The sequence below is a fragment of the Silene latifolia genome, chromosome 6 (genome assembly GCF_048544455.1).
Source record: "Silene latifolia isolate original U9 population chromosome 6, ASM4854445v1, whole genome shotgun sequence".
NCBI classification, from domain to species: domain Eukaryota; kingdom Viridiplantae; phylum Streptophyta; class Magnoliopsida; order Caryophyllales; family Caryophyllaceae; genus Silene; species Silene latifolia.
Genome location: NC_133531.1, coordinates 56,114,130 through 56,128,529, shown reverse-complemented (window position 1 = coordinate 56,128,529; position 14,400 = coordinate 56,114,130). Strand labels below are relative to the sequence as shown.

General features: G+C 34.4%; 1 protein-coding gene across 1 annotated transcript; it reads left to right on the top strand.

Moving 5' to 3' along the window:
• The first annotated feature begins 4,598 nt into the window (after nt 1–4,598).
• On the top strand, nt 4,599–14,400 carry LOC141586798 (protein ACTIVITY OF BC1 COMPLEX KINASE 8, chloroplastic-like). The gene is made up of 21 exons (XM_074408149.1): nt 4,599–5,171; nt 6,003–6,138; nt 6,668–6,834; nt 7,240–7,360; nt 7,435–7,535; nt 8,631–8,729; nt 9,421–9,531; nt 9,631–9,710; nt 9,831–9,900; nt 10,257–10,330; nt 10,408–10,477; nt 10,603–10,691; nt 11,039–11,163; nt 11,867–11,947; nt 12,037–12,097; nt 12,209–12,263; nt 12,356–12,454; nt 12,748–12,837; nt 13,060–13,119; nt 13,209–13,332; nt 13,802–14,400. Exons 1-20 carry the CDS (start codon nt 4,725–4,727, stop codon nt 13,323–13,325), a joined length of 2,253 nt encoding a protein of 750 aa, XP_074264250.1. The 5' UTR covers nt 4,599–4,724; the 3' UTR covers nt 13,326–13,332; nt 13,802–14,400.

Genomic DNA, 14,400 nt, shown 5'->3' with positions numbered 1-14,400 from the left:
TGATTACTACCTGCAGGATCAATTTCTCTAAAGAAGAGGTCAATTTAAGATGTTAACCTGAATAAGAGCATATATTACAATCCCAATGCTAGGTAATACCGCTGAAATGGGGAAAATGAAGAGGTCACAGGTTAGTATCTTCGTGAAAAGGAAGGAATGCATACCATTTCACGCACCTCTGAAATTAATCATCTATAATCGAACAATAGTATACAAAGAAGCGTCATGTCCACCAAACAATATGATCATTAAATAAGGAGCCTATATATTGAGCGAGATTACCTAACAAGAAAGACGGTAAAAGACTACAATGTACAAACTTCCACCATGTTTGACCTTCTAAATCAGCTGAGCATATTAGCATACTACCTCCAAGACTCCAAGACTGAAGACTACAATGTAGAAATTTCCAAGTATAAGAATAATGCGAGACGGTAAAAAAAGTACAAATATCAAACGAAACCTAAAATTCAACAAGGCACCAGAGATTTTAAAATCAAAATAGGCGAAGCAATTACGGTTAGAAAGAGTACCTCTAGATCTGAATCCCTTCATGGATACTCTGAAAGATGAGATCCTTATGAAACCAAACAAAACCCTAAAATTTAATAGGGTAATTGATAGTGTAAAATGAATAATTGATAAAGGGGAGAGTGATGTCGATGGTGAGATAAAGAAGGGTTAGTCAAACAACAGTAAAATGGGAAATAAAATATATGTGTAATTATTAAGATTTTGTGTTGACAAATAAATCGAGTAGGTTAGGATTTCATACCTAACAATCGAAGTAATAAGGCGGAAATCAAACCAAAAAATCAATTTCTTGCTCTCGTATTTTTAAAACCCTAGGTTTCTAAAAGTCGATTTTGAGTGATTTTGGTAGTTTTGAAGGTTGGAAAATGGGTTATAAGTATGTAAATTGAGTTAGGGAGAACTTTTGAGTGTTTTGGGGGTGATTTGGTGGGTTTTGAGTGAGTATTGTGTGAGAGGTTTTGTTTTCGAGTGTGAGAGAGATAAAGATGCGAAGGTTGAAGATGAATAAAGAATAGAAAGGGAAAGAAACATAAGGGATCCGGTTTGTCCCACAATGAAAATATTTTGGTGCGAAGGTAATAACAAGGGTTATATGTAAAAAAAACCGTTGTTAAAAGTAATAACAAGGGTTATATGCAAAAAACCGTTGTTAAAAGTAATAACAACGGTTATATGCAAAAAACCGTTATTATAACTTTTCAACTATTAACAACGGTTCTAAAATGAAACCCGTTGTGATTACTAATAACAACGGTTTTAAAGAAATAACCGTTATTACTTTTCATAGAATTGCGCCAAAATATACTAACCTGATTAACAACGGTATTACATATAATGCGTTAATATGCGTTGTTAATGGGGCGTTGTTATTGCCTATATTTGTAGTAGTGAAAATAAGGATTTTATTAGTGATTCGCTGAATTCAAGATATATATTGGCTATTTTTTTAGGAAATAAATTATAATATTTTTCACATAAAATGGGTAAACTGTTTTTCCAAAATGTTAAAAATTTTTATGGATACTATAGTTACCTTATTTGTCAAAATATTATTAAAAAGGTCAATGCGTGAAAAATATTGGTAAATTTGAATATGTTATAATTTTATTAAATATTAGCTTTATTTAAAAATGAGCAGTTTAAATGGAATTAAGTTTCTAATTTCCAGACTACGGTCACTCCAAATTTAAAATTAGCAATTTTGAGTCAATGTACTCGTTACTTATACACCCAACTTCAAAATGATTTTTCATGACATGTAGAGATTTAGTTAATGTTGATAGGTTTATTTGTCATACGATCTTATGAATAGTATTTTCCAATAATAAAAAACTTAATTATTATTTTAATATGCTTAATAATAACAAAATAATAAAATCTATTTTTTTCTTTCATTTTCGAACATATATAACTATGTTTATCGCCATTACGTATTGACATTATCATGACTATTAACAAAGTGTTATAATTATATAAAATGAGTTATTAAGTAAGGAGTAAGTTTTCCAAGTAGTTGTTAATATTAAAAATTTTAAATCAATCCCGTGAATTTTCACGGGTTTAAACCTAGTATAATATATTAATCATCTAACTCAACTACTTACATGGCATAATAATATACCACTATAGATGACGTGTCACTATGACATTAAGCCATTTAACAAAACACAAAATAAGACTAAAAGAAGAAAGAAATATTTGCCACAAGAAAGCAACATAACATGGCCCATTCAGTCCGTGATTTTTGCTCCTTAACATCTAGTGTTTAATTTTTACCATATTTACATTTATATTTTCTTTTTTGAGGGTAATATTTGCGTTTATATTTATACTCTACATCATATACGAAGTATATATTTTTTTTAAAAGAAATACTCATCATTATATTATATTTCCTTGAATCTAGATATGTCAAACGGGCCAGGAAGGTCATGTCAAACGGGTCAGGCAGGAAGGGTCATAATAAAGGGCCGGGTAGACTACCGGTCGGGTTAAGTCAGAATACGAGTCAAAAATAGTTTCTAACGTCTTTTTTTTCCACCATTTTCTAAATCAGAAAAAATATTTTTGTAAAAAATAAAACATATTTAATATTAATATTTTAAGCATATTAAATGGTTACATTAATTATATTGTCACAATTATAGAAATTAATTTATTTTAAAATTAAAAGTTACAAAAATTATATAATATTGATTTTTTTAATTAGTTTTGTAATTTATATATTATTGATTTTTTTTAATTAGTTTTGTAATTTATAGTACAAAAACAAATTACTTTTAATTATTATTTAAAATAATATATATTAACATTTTAATAAAATTCTTGATTTATCTTTGACCCAACGAGTCGGGTTCTACCCTAAACTAACGGATCATTTCGGGTTCGGGTCGAGGTTTTCGGGTTCGGGTCGAGGTTTTCCGATTCTTATCTTGTAAAAACGGGTCAGGGGTCTAGATTGAATTTGACGGGTCTACTTGAATCACTTGATTAATGATGATTGTTATCATTAAATCAAATAAAGATTTACTACAATAGAGATCACGGAATAGCGAATACTCTCATACATGGTATCCCTGAAATTCAATCTTTCCCATTTTTATTTTCATACCCTTAATTATATGCTCGTGATTACTGGTGATAATAATTATCATCAAATAAAATAAAATAAAATTTATTTTAAACTCATAAACTATCATAAATTAATATGGAATAAGGATTGTGTAAAACCCACTTTAATTTGTAGTATTTAATATTTATAAGAGATTGATTTGGGCAAATACAACTTTTACTTTATTAGCAATATATATTAACTTTTCTAATGATCTATTAACTTTATTCTAATGATCTATCTACAAAACAGCCCGTGAAGTTCACGGGTTTTAACCTAGTTTTATTATAATTCACATATACGAGATATTTACAAGTTTTTAATTTTATTTAATTCATTCAAATATTTGTTTCCAACAATGTGTAATAAATTGCATACACAATTTTAAATTCTTTGTAAGTTTTATTGTATACTTATAAATTGTATTGATGAATGAAATTGAATTTTTTGGTGCAATTTTGGTTGAATATAAAAAATTGGGTTGAATTTCACTTTTTATCAAAGTTATGGGGCCTAATTACTACATTTGTAAGTTATGGGGCCTAATCTCACAATTAGCTAAAGTTATGGGGGCTAATCACCACTTTCGCGGTTTAAAATATCATGAAGTTAATTGAAAATGTAACAACAAAGACAAACAATAAAATCTTTCATGTTTACATTCACAATATATCAAGACACCATACATGTAATTTGAAAACAACCACTCTTGACGCCGATTATGGTGCTGTTTGGCCAAACTTAAAAAATGTTTTTGTAATTGAAAAAGTAGTAGCTTGGCCAAACATGGTAAATTAAAGAGTTTTAAAAGTGCTTTTGAGAAGTCAAAAACTGATTATTCAACCCAAAAGGAGAAGTAGATATTTACTACTTCTACTTCTACTTCTTACATAAAGAACCAAATAAGCAAACAAAAGTTGTATTAAAGTAGTTATGCCAAACATATAAATTTTGTGAAAAACCACTTTTACAAAAGTATGGCCAAACAACTAATTTTTTTCCGAAAAGTAACTTGTGAATAAACTCCTTTTAAAAAGGAAAAGTCATTTTCCATAAACAAGGCCACACAGCACCTAAATGCCAACGTCAATCAAGTTTATACCTTTAACTGAAAATATTAAGCTAAATATATTGTATACATTTTTCTAAGGGTATGGGTATGGATCTGATTTCCGACCCATACCCGTACCCGATTTTTTTTAATCCAAATACCTCTACCCGACCCATACAGGCCCAAAATAAGAAGACTTGTATCCGGCCCATTAGAGTAAGACCCATATCCATACCGATATAAGCCATTTGAGTTTAGCTCTATACCTGAGTTATTCCGTACCCTTGAGTTTGGCCCTTGTGGCGCTGGCGCGGACATAACGTTCACAAATGTCTACCAATGAAAACACTCGAAAATCCCAGCCTCATCTTCCTTTTCCGACGTGTCGTTTCTTTTACCACCCCTTCCTCATTATTCCTTCCATTTGTCTGCTTCTTCTAACACTCTACTCATTCGCCATGAAAATTACCCACAACAAAGCTTACTAATCCACCATTGAAACTCACACTTTGCTACTTCACTTAATTAATGGCGTATTCTCCCTCTTTGATTTCTTCCTCACACTACTCTCTCGACTTCACTCCACTAACGGTTCCCAAACTCGAGTTCAATTGCCGTAAAATTAGCGCAATTCGAAACCCTAGGCGACGTCGATTCGCGAAAGTGCGAGCGGTAAGGGAGTCTTCGGCGGGGGAGAGAGAAAGTAAAGTGGTGATCAATGGAGTTGACACTGTTAAACTCAATGGAAATGGAAATAAATCGATTGAAGCTTTTTTGAATAGTAATGGCAATGGTAATGGTAATGGAATCTTGATGAAGTACGTTAATGGTGGTGTTGCGGCGGCAACAACGGTGGAAGTTGCGGTGGAGAAAGTAGTTTTGGAGAAGGAGGAGAAGAAGAAGAAGAATAAGACGGTGGAGGAGATTGGTCAAGAAGATGCTTGGTTTAAGCAAGGTGACCGTGATCGTTTGGAGGTATTTTCTCACTTTGTTTTCTTAATTCTACTTCGTCCCCCTCTTTTGTTATTCGTGAGACGTATTAAATAAATGAATGAGACGGAAGTTCTTCGAGTTTTGACATAATTATCTTTTCACAACCACTATACAACACTCATTTCTTTTTTCGCGATTAGAAGAGTAGTTTATAGATGTGTTTCGCTGACTATTTCAATGAAAGTTAGAGAGTCCAAGACGTGCAATCTGTCATTCCGTGTACATGTACGTACATATCGTATACATGTACGTACTACAACTAGGATAATTAATTCCCCTTAAGAAGCTGATAATATGTTGCGACAATTATGTCATTCCGTGTTAGACACAGGCTGTTACTGGCCGTTTGCTATCTCTCTCTCTCTGGATGAACTTCCTAGGCATATCACAGCACACACTTATATAATGCTATCTTTTTCGATGGATTAGAAGTGCCATAGCTTCTAGTCGTGGATTTAGGCCTGAATTTAGAGCATGTTTATTTGTCCCCGTGACTAATTTTGTTTTGTTTTGTTTAATTCTACTTATATATGGAGGGTAGAGACTAGAGAGTATGATAGAAATGAACGGATTAGTACAAAGATTGAAGTGACGTCTCAATGTTCTTGTTCTTGTATAAGAAACATTTGAAGATGATTCTATCAAAGAAACCTTTCAGTTAGAATTTTTTGACCGTTATTCCCTAGTCTGTCCTTGTATGTATTACATTTGCAGCATGTTTCTATGCGATGTTTATAATTAATCGCTATAACTGGGGTTTATTCATCAATGCTTTAATTCCTGTTATAACATACAATTCGCTGCCTTTTGTAGGTCTCTGTTGCTCCTGGAGGCCGCTGGAGCAGATTTAAAACATATTCAACGATTCAAAGGACTTTAGAAATTTGGGGATTTGTTCTGACTTTTGTCTTTAGAGTCTGGTTGAACAATCAGAAATTCTCTTATAAAGGTAAAACTAGTAAATCTTTTTCTGTTATGTCTCACTAAGACATTTATGTGCATGGAAGCCTGCCTACAAGTATTCTTTTTTGTTGTTTGCAGATAAGTAAAATGGGACTTTGATTCTCAGTAATGACTTATGCAGAACTTAAGTTAATATTCCCTCACTAGAGCACTTCTGTTTATCGTGCTATAGTGATTTTAACCAATCACCAAAGTGAAAAGTCTTCTTGTGTTTTGTTGTCCTTCTGTGTAGGGTTTATCCCCTCGTTTTCTGGGATATATTCCTTCATCAGAGCACTCCTGTTGATGGCGCTTTAGTGATTTTAACCAATCACCAAAGTGAAAAGCCTTCTTGTGTTTTGTTGTCCTTCTGTGTAGGGTTTATGCCCCCCTTCTGGAATATATTGGTATATTGGTACTGTGGTATAACCCTTTTCACTGGACGTTTCATGCATCTGGAATCACAATTCATGTTATTTGTCATATGCCTTGTATGTTAACAAGCTAATGGATAACAACTCAAATTTCTTTTGCAGGAGGGATGACTGAAGAGAAGAAACGGCTAAAGCGGATAGTTCTTGCAAAATGGTTGAAGGAAAATATTTTGAGGTTAGGTCCAACATTCATAAAAATTGGACAACAGTTCTCTACAAGAGTCGATATTCTTGCTCAAGAATACGTCGATCAACTTTCAGAACTTCAGGTAAATGTTATGCCATTAATTTGAAAATTGAGTTTTAGAGAACATCTTCATGCAGTTGTGCCATACTTTCTCATTGAGAGGCTCAAATTTTCTTTATTTGATTATGATATTCTTTTGCATGGCCTCTATTGTGGCTCCATTTTTTCTTTGTAAAAGTGTTTCCTTGTTTGATCTTATAGAACCATTTTTTATAGTTAATAATGTAAGTCAAATCTAAGGTTGCTTATGAGACTTTCTGTATCTTGCCATTAGTATGCAAACTGTGCAGGACCATTCACCTCCACTTTGCCATCCAAACAAAGGATATTTGCTCCCAATCTCTCCCCTCCCTTTCCATTCAAATCCACCTATCCAAACAATGCCTTTGTCATAGCTAATCCTTCAACAACCTTTGTTCATGTGCAGGACCAAGTTCCTCCTTTCCCATCAAAAACAGCACTTTCTATTGTGCAAGAGGAGCTTGGATCTCCCTTGGGTGATGTATTCGAACGGTTTGATTATGAGCCCATAGCAGCTGCAAGTCTTGGTAATTATTACGCCCCTCCTATCTACTTTGACTGATTTAATTAGCCATAGCAGTGTAAAATATCTGGTTTGCAGGTCAGGTTCATCGAGCAAGACTGAAAGGACAAGAAGTTGTTGTTAAAGTACAGAGGCCTGGGCTCAAAGATCTCTTTGACATCGATCTTAAAAATCTAAGGGTTCGTGTTATATTTAGTCATGTGTTGTATACTTGATATTTATATCTCTCGCTTCTAGCTCTGTTCAACTGGTTTATTTATGCTGGCTATTCATCTAAAGAACCTCCTGGCCTTTGAAAAGAAGCATGATTTTATTATCCTGAATGTGGATGAAAGAGTTCAAATTATTGGGTACATTTATGCTAGAGTGATGAAAATTTGTAGGTCTGCTATCCACATTATCTATTGTTGCTTTATGGTAAAATAATGCTGAAAAAGAAAAGGGTTTGTGAGCCGGTATTGCTTATATCAGAACCTAAAGCCAGCAGTTCTATATGTATATGTAATAGGCTGCTTACACATTTTCGTGACATATTGTGGGGGATCAGGATTACAACAACAACATTACCCCAGTGCCTCAATGGCTCCCGCAAATTGCGGTGTAAGGGGGGTCGGATGTACGCAGCCTTACCCTTGTGTTAGAAACACAAAGAGGCTGTTTCCGAATGACCCAAGATGAAAATTGCGTCGAGAACTGCATCGAAGGACTACTACTTCACAAGAGAAAGAAGCGCAACCACTTTGCCATTTTGCTTTACTCCATCATAATCCAGAACCAAAGAGTAATGAGTCTTTGGCTTCATTGGAAATATGGAGCATGTGGGGGATCAGGATTGGACGAAAAAAAATTTCGTCGTTCACTTATGTCACTGGTAAACTCACTATTATTGAGTTTATTGAAGGACAGATGAGGATTTGCTTGGTAGTGATCCCTAAGTGATGTTACATGGATTTGTTATCTTAGATGAAGCAGCAGACGTAGGCCGAAGTTACTTCCCAGTGTTAAACTTTTAGCTATCTTGAGTATTCTGAGAATTTGAGGCGAAAAGAACTTGAGTTGTCTTATGTGTTACTTCACAGTTTGGCTAACTTGATCTTTGTTATTAACTCTGGCAACTTAATGATGTTAGCTATGGTTAACCCTACGCAGATATGCTCCAAGTAAAAAAAAAAAAAAGAATATACTTCAAAGGATGTTTTATTTGTTTGAATCAAACCTGATATTCTGACTTCATGTTGTTTGATACTTCGATTAATTTGGTGGTATGTCTGTAGGTGATTGCTGAATACCTTCAAAAGATTGATCCAAAGTCAGATGGTGCAAAGAGGGACTGGGTTGCAATATATGATGAGTGTGCTAACGTTTTATACCAGGTTGGCATTCACTGCCACTTTGAAGTATTTTATTTGCCATTTCAATTTACTTTTGAAGTTCCACATTTTTCATTCTATGTTGTAGATAACTGGATTGCTTGAAAGTCTGCGTTAGTCTAGGCTTATAATCGTATGATAGAGAAATAGGCTAGACACGAGTATGACTCGATGGCATTATTGTGATTTCGAAGTTCAAGGGACGAGAATTTTGCTGCATGAATGAATTGTGTCTAATAATTGTTTTTGGTGAATGGTGATTGCCCGAGTAGATTTTAAATTGACCTCTCTATGGAATATGCTCCTTACTTGTGCAACTATTTCAAGAATATTGATATAAATGGTAGAAAGGCAAAGTAGTATTGACCATTAATGATTTACCATTGGCATAGAAAAATAAAATTGCAAATAAGCTGAAGACTTGGGTGAGGTACTGAAAATTTATAGTCCTCTAGTGCATTTAGTTTGGCTACGGGGAGAGGTATATTATTCAAAAATAATTCTATTTTTATTTACATGATTGTCATGTTTAATTTGCGTTTCATGAGCTACAACCTACAAGGTAAGTTATGTGCCTTTGGCGAAGCTTATATTCACTTATAGCTGTATTAGTTCTGTCTGCATCTTTTGTTTTATTTTATGGTGCAATTTGCTATTTTGCACTGATTGATGGAGTAACTGTGAGAATTTTCAGGAAATTGACTACACAAAGGAAGCTGCTAATGCAGACTTGTTTGCTAGCAATTTCAGAAATATGGATTATGTCAAGGTTCCTACAATATTCTGGGAATACACTACTCCACAGGTTTGATTGTATAGCATATTGAGAATATTGTCAAAGCAATTTTTTTTTCTATATTCTAGTTCCATGCTTTCTAGTTGACATGTCTTACTATTGTTGTAGATTTTGACAATGGAGTATGTTCCTGGAATTAAGATAAACAGGATTCAAGCATTAGACCAATTGGGCGTTGATCGCAAAAAGTATGATCCTACTAATGTCAAGCAGCATCTTATTGCTTGTCTTACCAGATGACTTTTGATAAAAAGATATTAGTTTACTGCCAACAACTCATATACCACTCTTATTGGTTACTGTCTCAGGTTAAGTCGTTACGCTGTTGAATCTTATTTAGAACAAATACTTTCTCATGGGTTTTTCCATGCTGACCCGGTGAGTATTCTTTGTCTCTATTTCTGTAAGTTTTGAAACCCTAGGATTGACTATTTGTTAGGATTTAACACAAATTTATCCTCTTGGAGATGTGTTGTCAAACATGATTATACGTCATCTATATACTTGTGGAGTTGTGCTCGTGTTGGAATGACTGATGACCAAAATTTTTATTTTGTCCTGATACAGTGCTATGTATAGACTACGGAGACTAAATTATAGTGATAGATCTGGTAGTTATCAGTTGTTGAGAGCCATTTACTGCAATTCTGCTTTTTAAAGGCTCAGTGGTTGAAAGTTGCATTAGTTGTTTTCTAGGCGATATTGCTTGAAATGTTTTTTATTTATCTTTGCAGCACCCTGGGAATATTGCAGTTGATGATGTAAATGGTGGAAGACTAATATTTTACGACTTTGGAATGATGGGAAGGTAATATATCCTCCACCTGTTGTACATCTACTTCTGGAGTTCGTGATAATATAGTAAAGAAGTTTTATATCTTGCAGCATAAGTCCAAACATTAGAGAAGGCTTGTTAGAGACATTTTACGGAGTCTATGAGAAAGATCCTGACAAGGTTATTTTGAAATTTTGTATCATGGTTTTCAGAAATTCCTAGCTGATGGTGAAGCTATCTGAAATTCTGAATCTTATTATTTGTCGCTATTCTTGTGCATATGTGAAATTTACCCTCACATACAGGTCCTTCAAGCTATGATTCAAATGGGTGTTCTGGTGCCGACTGGAGATATGACTGCTGTCAGAAGAACCGCAAAATTCTTCCTTGACAGGTAATTTCATCAGATATATGGATAGAAACATGCATATTAAGTTATTAGTGTTTTTTTTTCTTGTGATCCAAAACCATACATCTGAAAGTTGTTAGAGCATAATGTTAAATAGGGCCTGCTCTGCCAGTTTGAAAGACATTGAAATTTAGACTATCTGTCTATGATATTCTCTGTACATCTTTTTCTCATTTAAAATTTAGGTGCCCTTTTATTTGGCAAACATAGCATCTTTACATACTCATTTGACTATCAACTTATCTGGATGCCTAAAGATAACTAAGAAGTAAGAAAGAAGTTTTATTTTTATCAGAGTGACTCTATGACACCCATTAACTCTTCTTATGCAGTTTTGAGGAGCGTCTTGCAGCACAAAGGCGAGAGAGAGAAAAAGCAGAAGCAGAACTTGGATTCAAAAAGCAATTGAGCAAGGAAGAGAAACTCGAGAAGAAAAAGCAACGACTAGCTGCTATAGGTACAATTCAAGTATAGCAATAAAATGTCGTGTATAAGACCTTCAACTTGATTTGTATGTAGACTTGTTTTTTCCAACTCTAAAAGAACTAACTGGAGCTTTTTTTTTCTTAACTGGCACTGTCAGTGTTGTCGAAAAATATCTGGAAGACATTTAATTATTCTCAGCTATCATGCGTGCTAAGTCATAAGTTAAATTTAAGCTTCGTATTAGACCTGTGTTTGAATCACACCTCGTCTCGTCCATTCGATTAGTCTCGAGAAGACATTTGGATATGATACTATTGCTAAGGCAGCTGAAAGTAGAAATGGCAATAATAATCGCTATTTACCTGGTTTTGAGACAAGCTGCCTTATACTTACAACAACATCAGAGCCTTAATCCCAAAATGATTTGGGGACGGCTGACATGAATCATCCTTTGGAACCGTTACGGAGTATTATTAATTCTAGTGGATGAGTAAGAAAATTGGAACCCGCCCGTTTTTTGTATGTGCATTTCTATCCATCGAAGGTAATTTAGTTCATTGGTATGAATGGAGTCATGGACCAAAAAGGAAAATGTAGTGAATTTCTATCCATTTCATCTTTTGCCCTTTCGAATCCTGCACTTTTTGCTTTTAAATTTGATGTATCTTCTGACTATCACTGAATTGGTGTAAATCTGCTGAATTATGACTATTTTACGGCATTATATAATGCAGGGGAAGATTTGTTGGCAATCGCTGCTGACCAACCATTCAGATTTCCCGCTACCTTCACGTTTGTGGTCAGGGCATTTTCTGGTATTTGACAATTGACTTATACCTTTTATATTTCATCGCGTAGGGCCTACTGAAATTAAACTTACGACTCCATCTTCAAATATTTTCAGTGTTAGATGGCATTGGCAAGGGGCTTGATCCACGTTTTGATATCACTGAAATCGCCAAACCGTAAGAGTGGATTCATATCCCCTATTCTAAGCTATTTTCACATTTGATCTCAATGGAGGCTATATATTTTATTTATGGAATTATGGTTAACACGTTAATGTTGTCTTCCAGCTATGCCCTAGAATTGCTGAAATTTCGTGAAGCTGGCGTTGAAGTTGTTTTGAAGGTACTAGATTACTAGTCTTGAGTCCTTTTTCAGTGTGTCGTAGGCTTAGTACTTTCCTATATTCTAAAAAGCTCATTTTTTTTTCTTTTTAGGATTTCCGGAAAAGATGGGACAGACAATCCAGTGCATTCTATAACCTGTTTAGACAGGCAGATAGAGTTGGGAAGCTCGCTGACATTATTGAACGGCTGGTACTCATCCTCCAATGATCTCAAGAGACATATATTACTCCCTCCATCTCAAAATTATTTTCCCATACTTTTTTAGTCATCTCGAATTATCTCCCAACTTTCTTTTTTCAATACTAAAAGCTGTTTGTTTCCGTCTAAACTTTGTCCTGTTTTCTATGCTCTTCATTACATAATTATATAAATTGTTTTCTGTGCAAAATGAAAGTGGGAAGATTATTATGAAATAAAGGGAGTATTAGTATTTCATGTTGCTTCCGTACCTTACCACATACGTGGCAATAATAATCTGACAGGAAAAGGGGGACCTGAAGCTTCGTGTTAGGGCTTTGGAGTCTGAGAGGGCATTCCAACGAGTTGCTGCAGTTCAGAAGACGATAGGAAGTGTGAGTCCTCAGATGAATTTTTATCTCAACATATTTAGTGTGATTAACATTTTCTCCATTTCCAGGAAAGTAAAAGATTCACTATTCTATGGTTTTCGGATATGTTGGAGGAAAGAAAAATGGCTTAGTGAACTGTGTTTCTTGTCTTTTTTATTTTTTCGGTGTATGTAGAGGTCAAACTTAAAATCATGTTTTTAGAAATTTAGTTTATCATGTTAACAGGCCATAGTTGCTGGGACCTTGATCAATTTGGCCACAATTTTGTACCTTCACTCAATTCGAGTAAGTAATCGTTTTGAGATTTTTACAGTATCATTGTCACTTGCAGAAAGTATCAAACTCAAATGATTGAATTTACTTGCCCATTTCAGGTGCCTGCTATTACTGCTTTCACTGTCTGTGCACTTTTTGGCCTTCAAGCTTTATTTGGCGTTATTAAGGTCAAGAGATTGGATCAAAGAGAGAAATTAATTACAGGAACTGCTTAAACAGAAGGTTAGTGAATCTCTTAGTAAATATTGTATTCTCTGAGGAATTTGTTTTCTTGCACATTTGAACACCCTGCAATAAGTTCACGTCTTAAAATTGTTCGCTGTCACAAATAGGAGTTTAGACACTGGGATTTGTTTTGTTGCAGGCAGTACGAAAATATTATGGGTGAACATGTTAAAAAAATTTCTTGACCTATTTTTTGACCCAACCATGTTTGACAGGGTCTAACATTACCCTCGTCAATACGTATTGTTGTTTGAATGTTTTTCTTTGTTTAATTAATGTTCAAAACTAAAATAATTCACAAATTGGGTAGTGCTGAAACTTATTATCAAACGGGTTTGCGTAGATTCATTTTTTTCCAAGTTTGGAGCAAGTCACTAAATACGGCATATTTGTCGTGTTGTGTGAGTATCTAATGCTTGTGTTATGTCTGACGTACTAATGAGACTGCTGTTTAAATGTTTCATAGGTGATGATCATAAACACGTTAATTCTACTGTTCCCATGGTGACGATCATTATCATCGCTCCGTATCACAGTGCTTCGCTTTCAGTCATTTCTGAGCTGCATGTTGATCAAGCTATGTTACAAGGACCTTCCGGCAATATGCGAGACAAACATCTCAACTGAGTTGCTTTAACTTAATGATGCCACCCAGCATTCATCAAGGAATACAACCCCCTACTTTCAAATCTCTGGAGTTGTCCCCTAACTAATTCAATTCCAAAGTAGAATTCACCGGCAATTTGGATGTGGACCTTGAAATGGACGCAATTCCAGGTACGCTATGCTACTTTGGTGCGTCCTCGTCTTTTCTAAGTAAAATACGCTGATAACATTCATCTACACTTGGAAGATAACAATCAATATAACCTGTAAATATGCACTAGTCATGTACGCTATTTGTAAAGCAAAAAGAAAATATGAACACGCAACTGACAAGACTCGTAGTCTTACAACCATTATATTACTAGTTTGAATGCCCGTGCGTTGCAACGGGAAAATTAACTTATTTATAATGTAAAAAAAAAACATTATAAGTGTTTAATGTTTACATTATATGTCTAA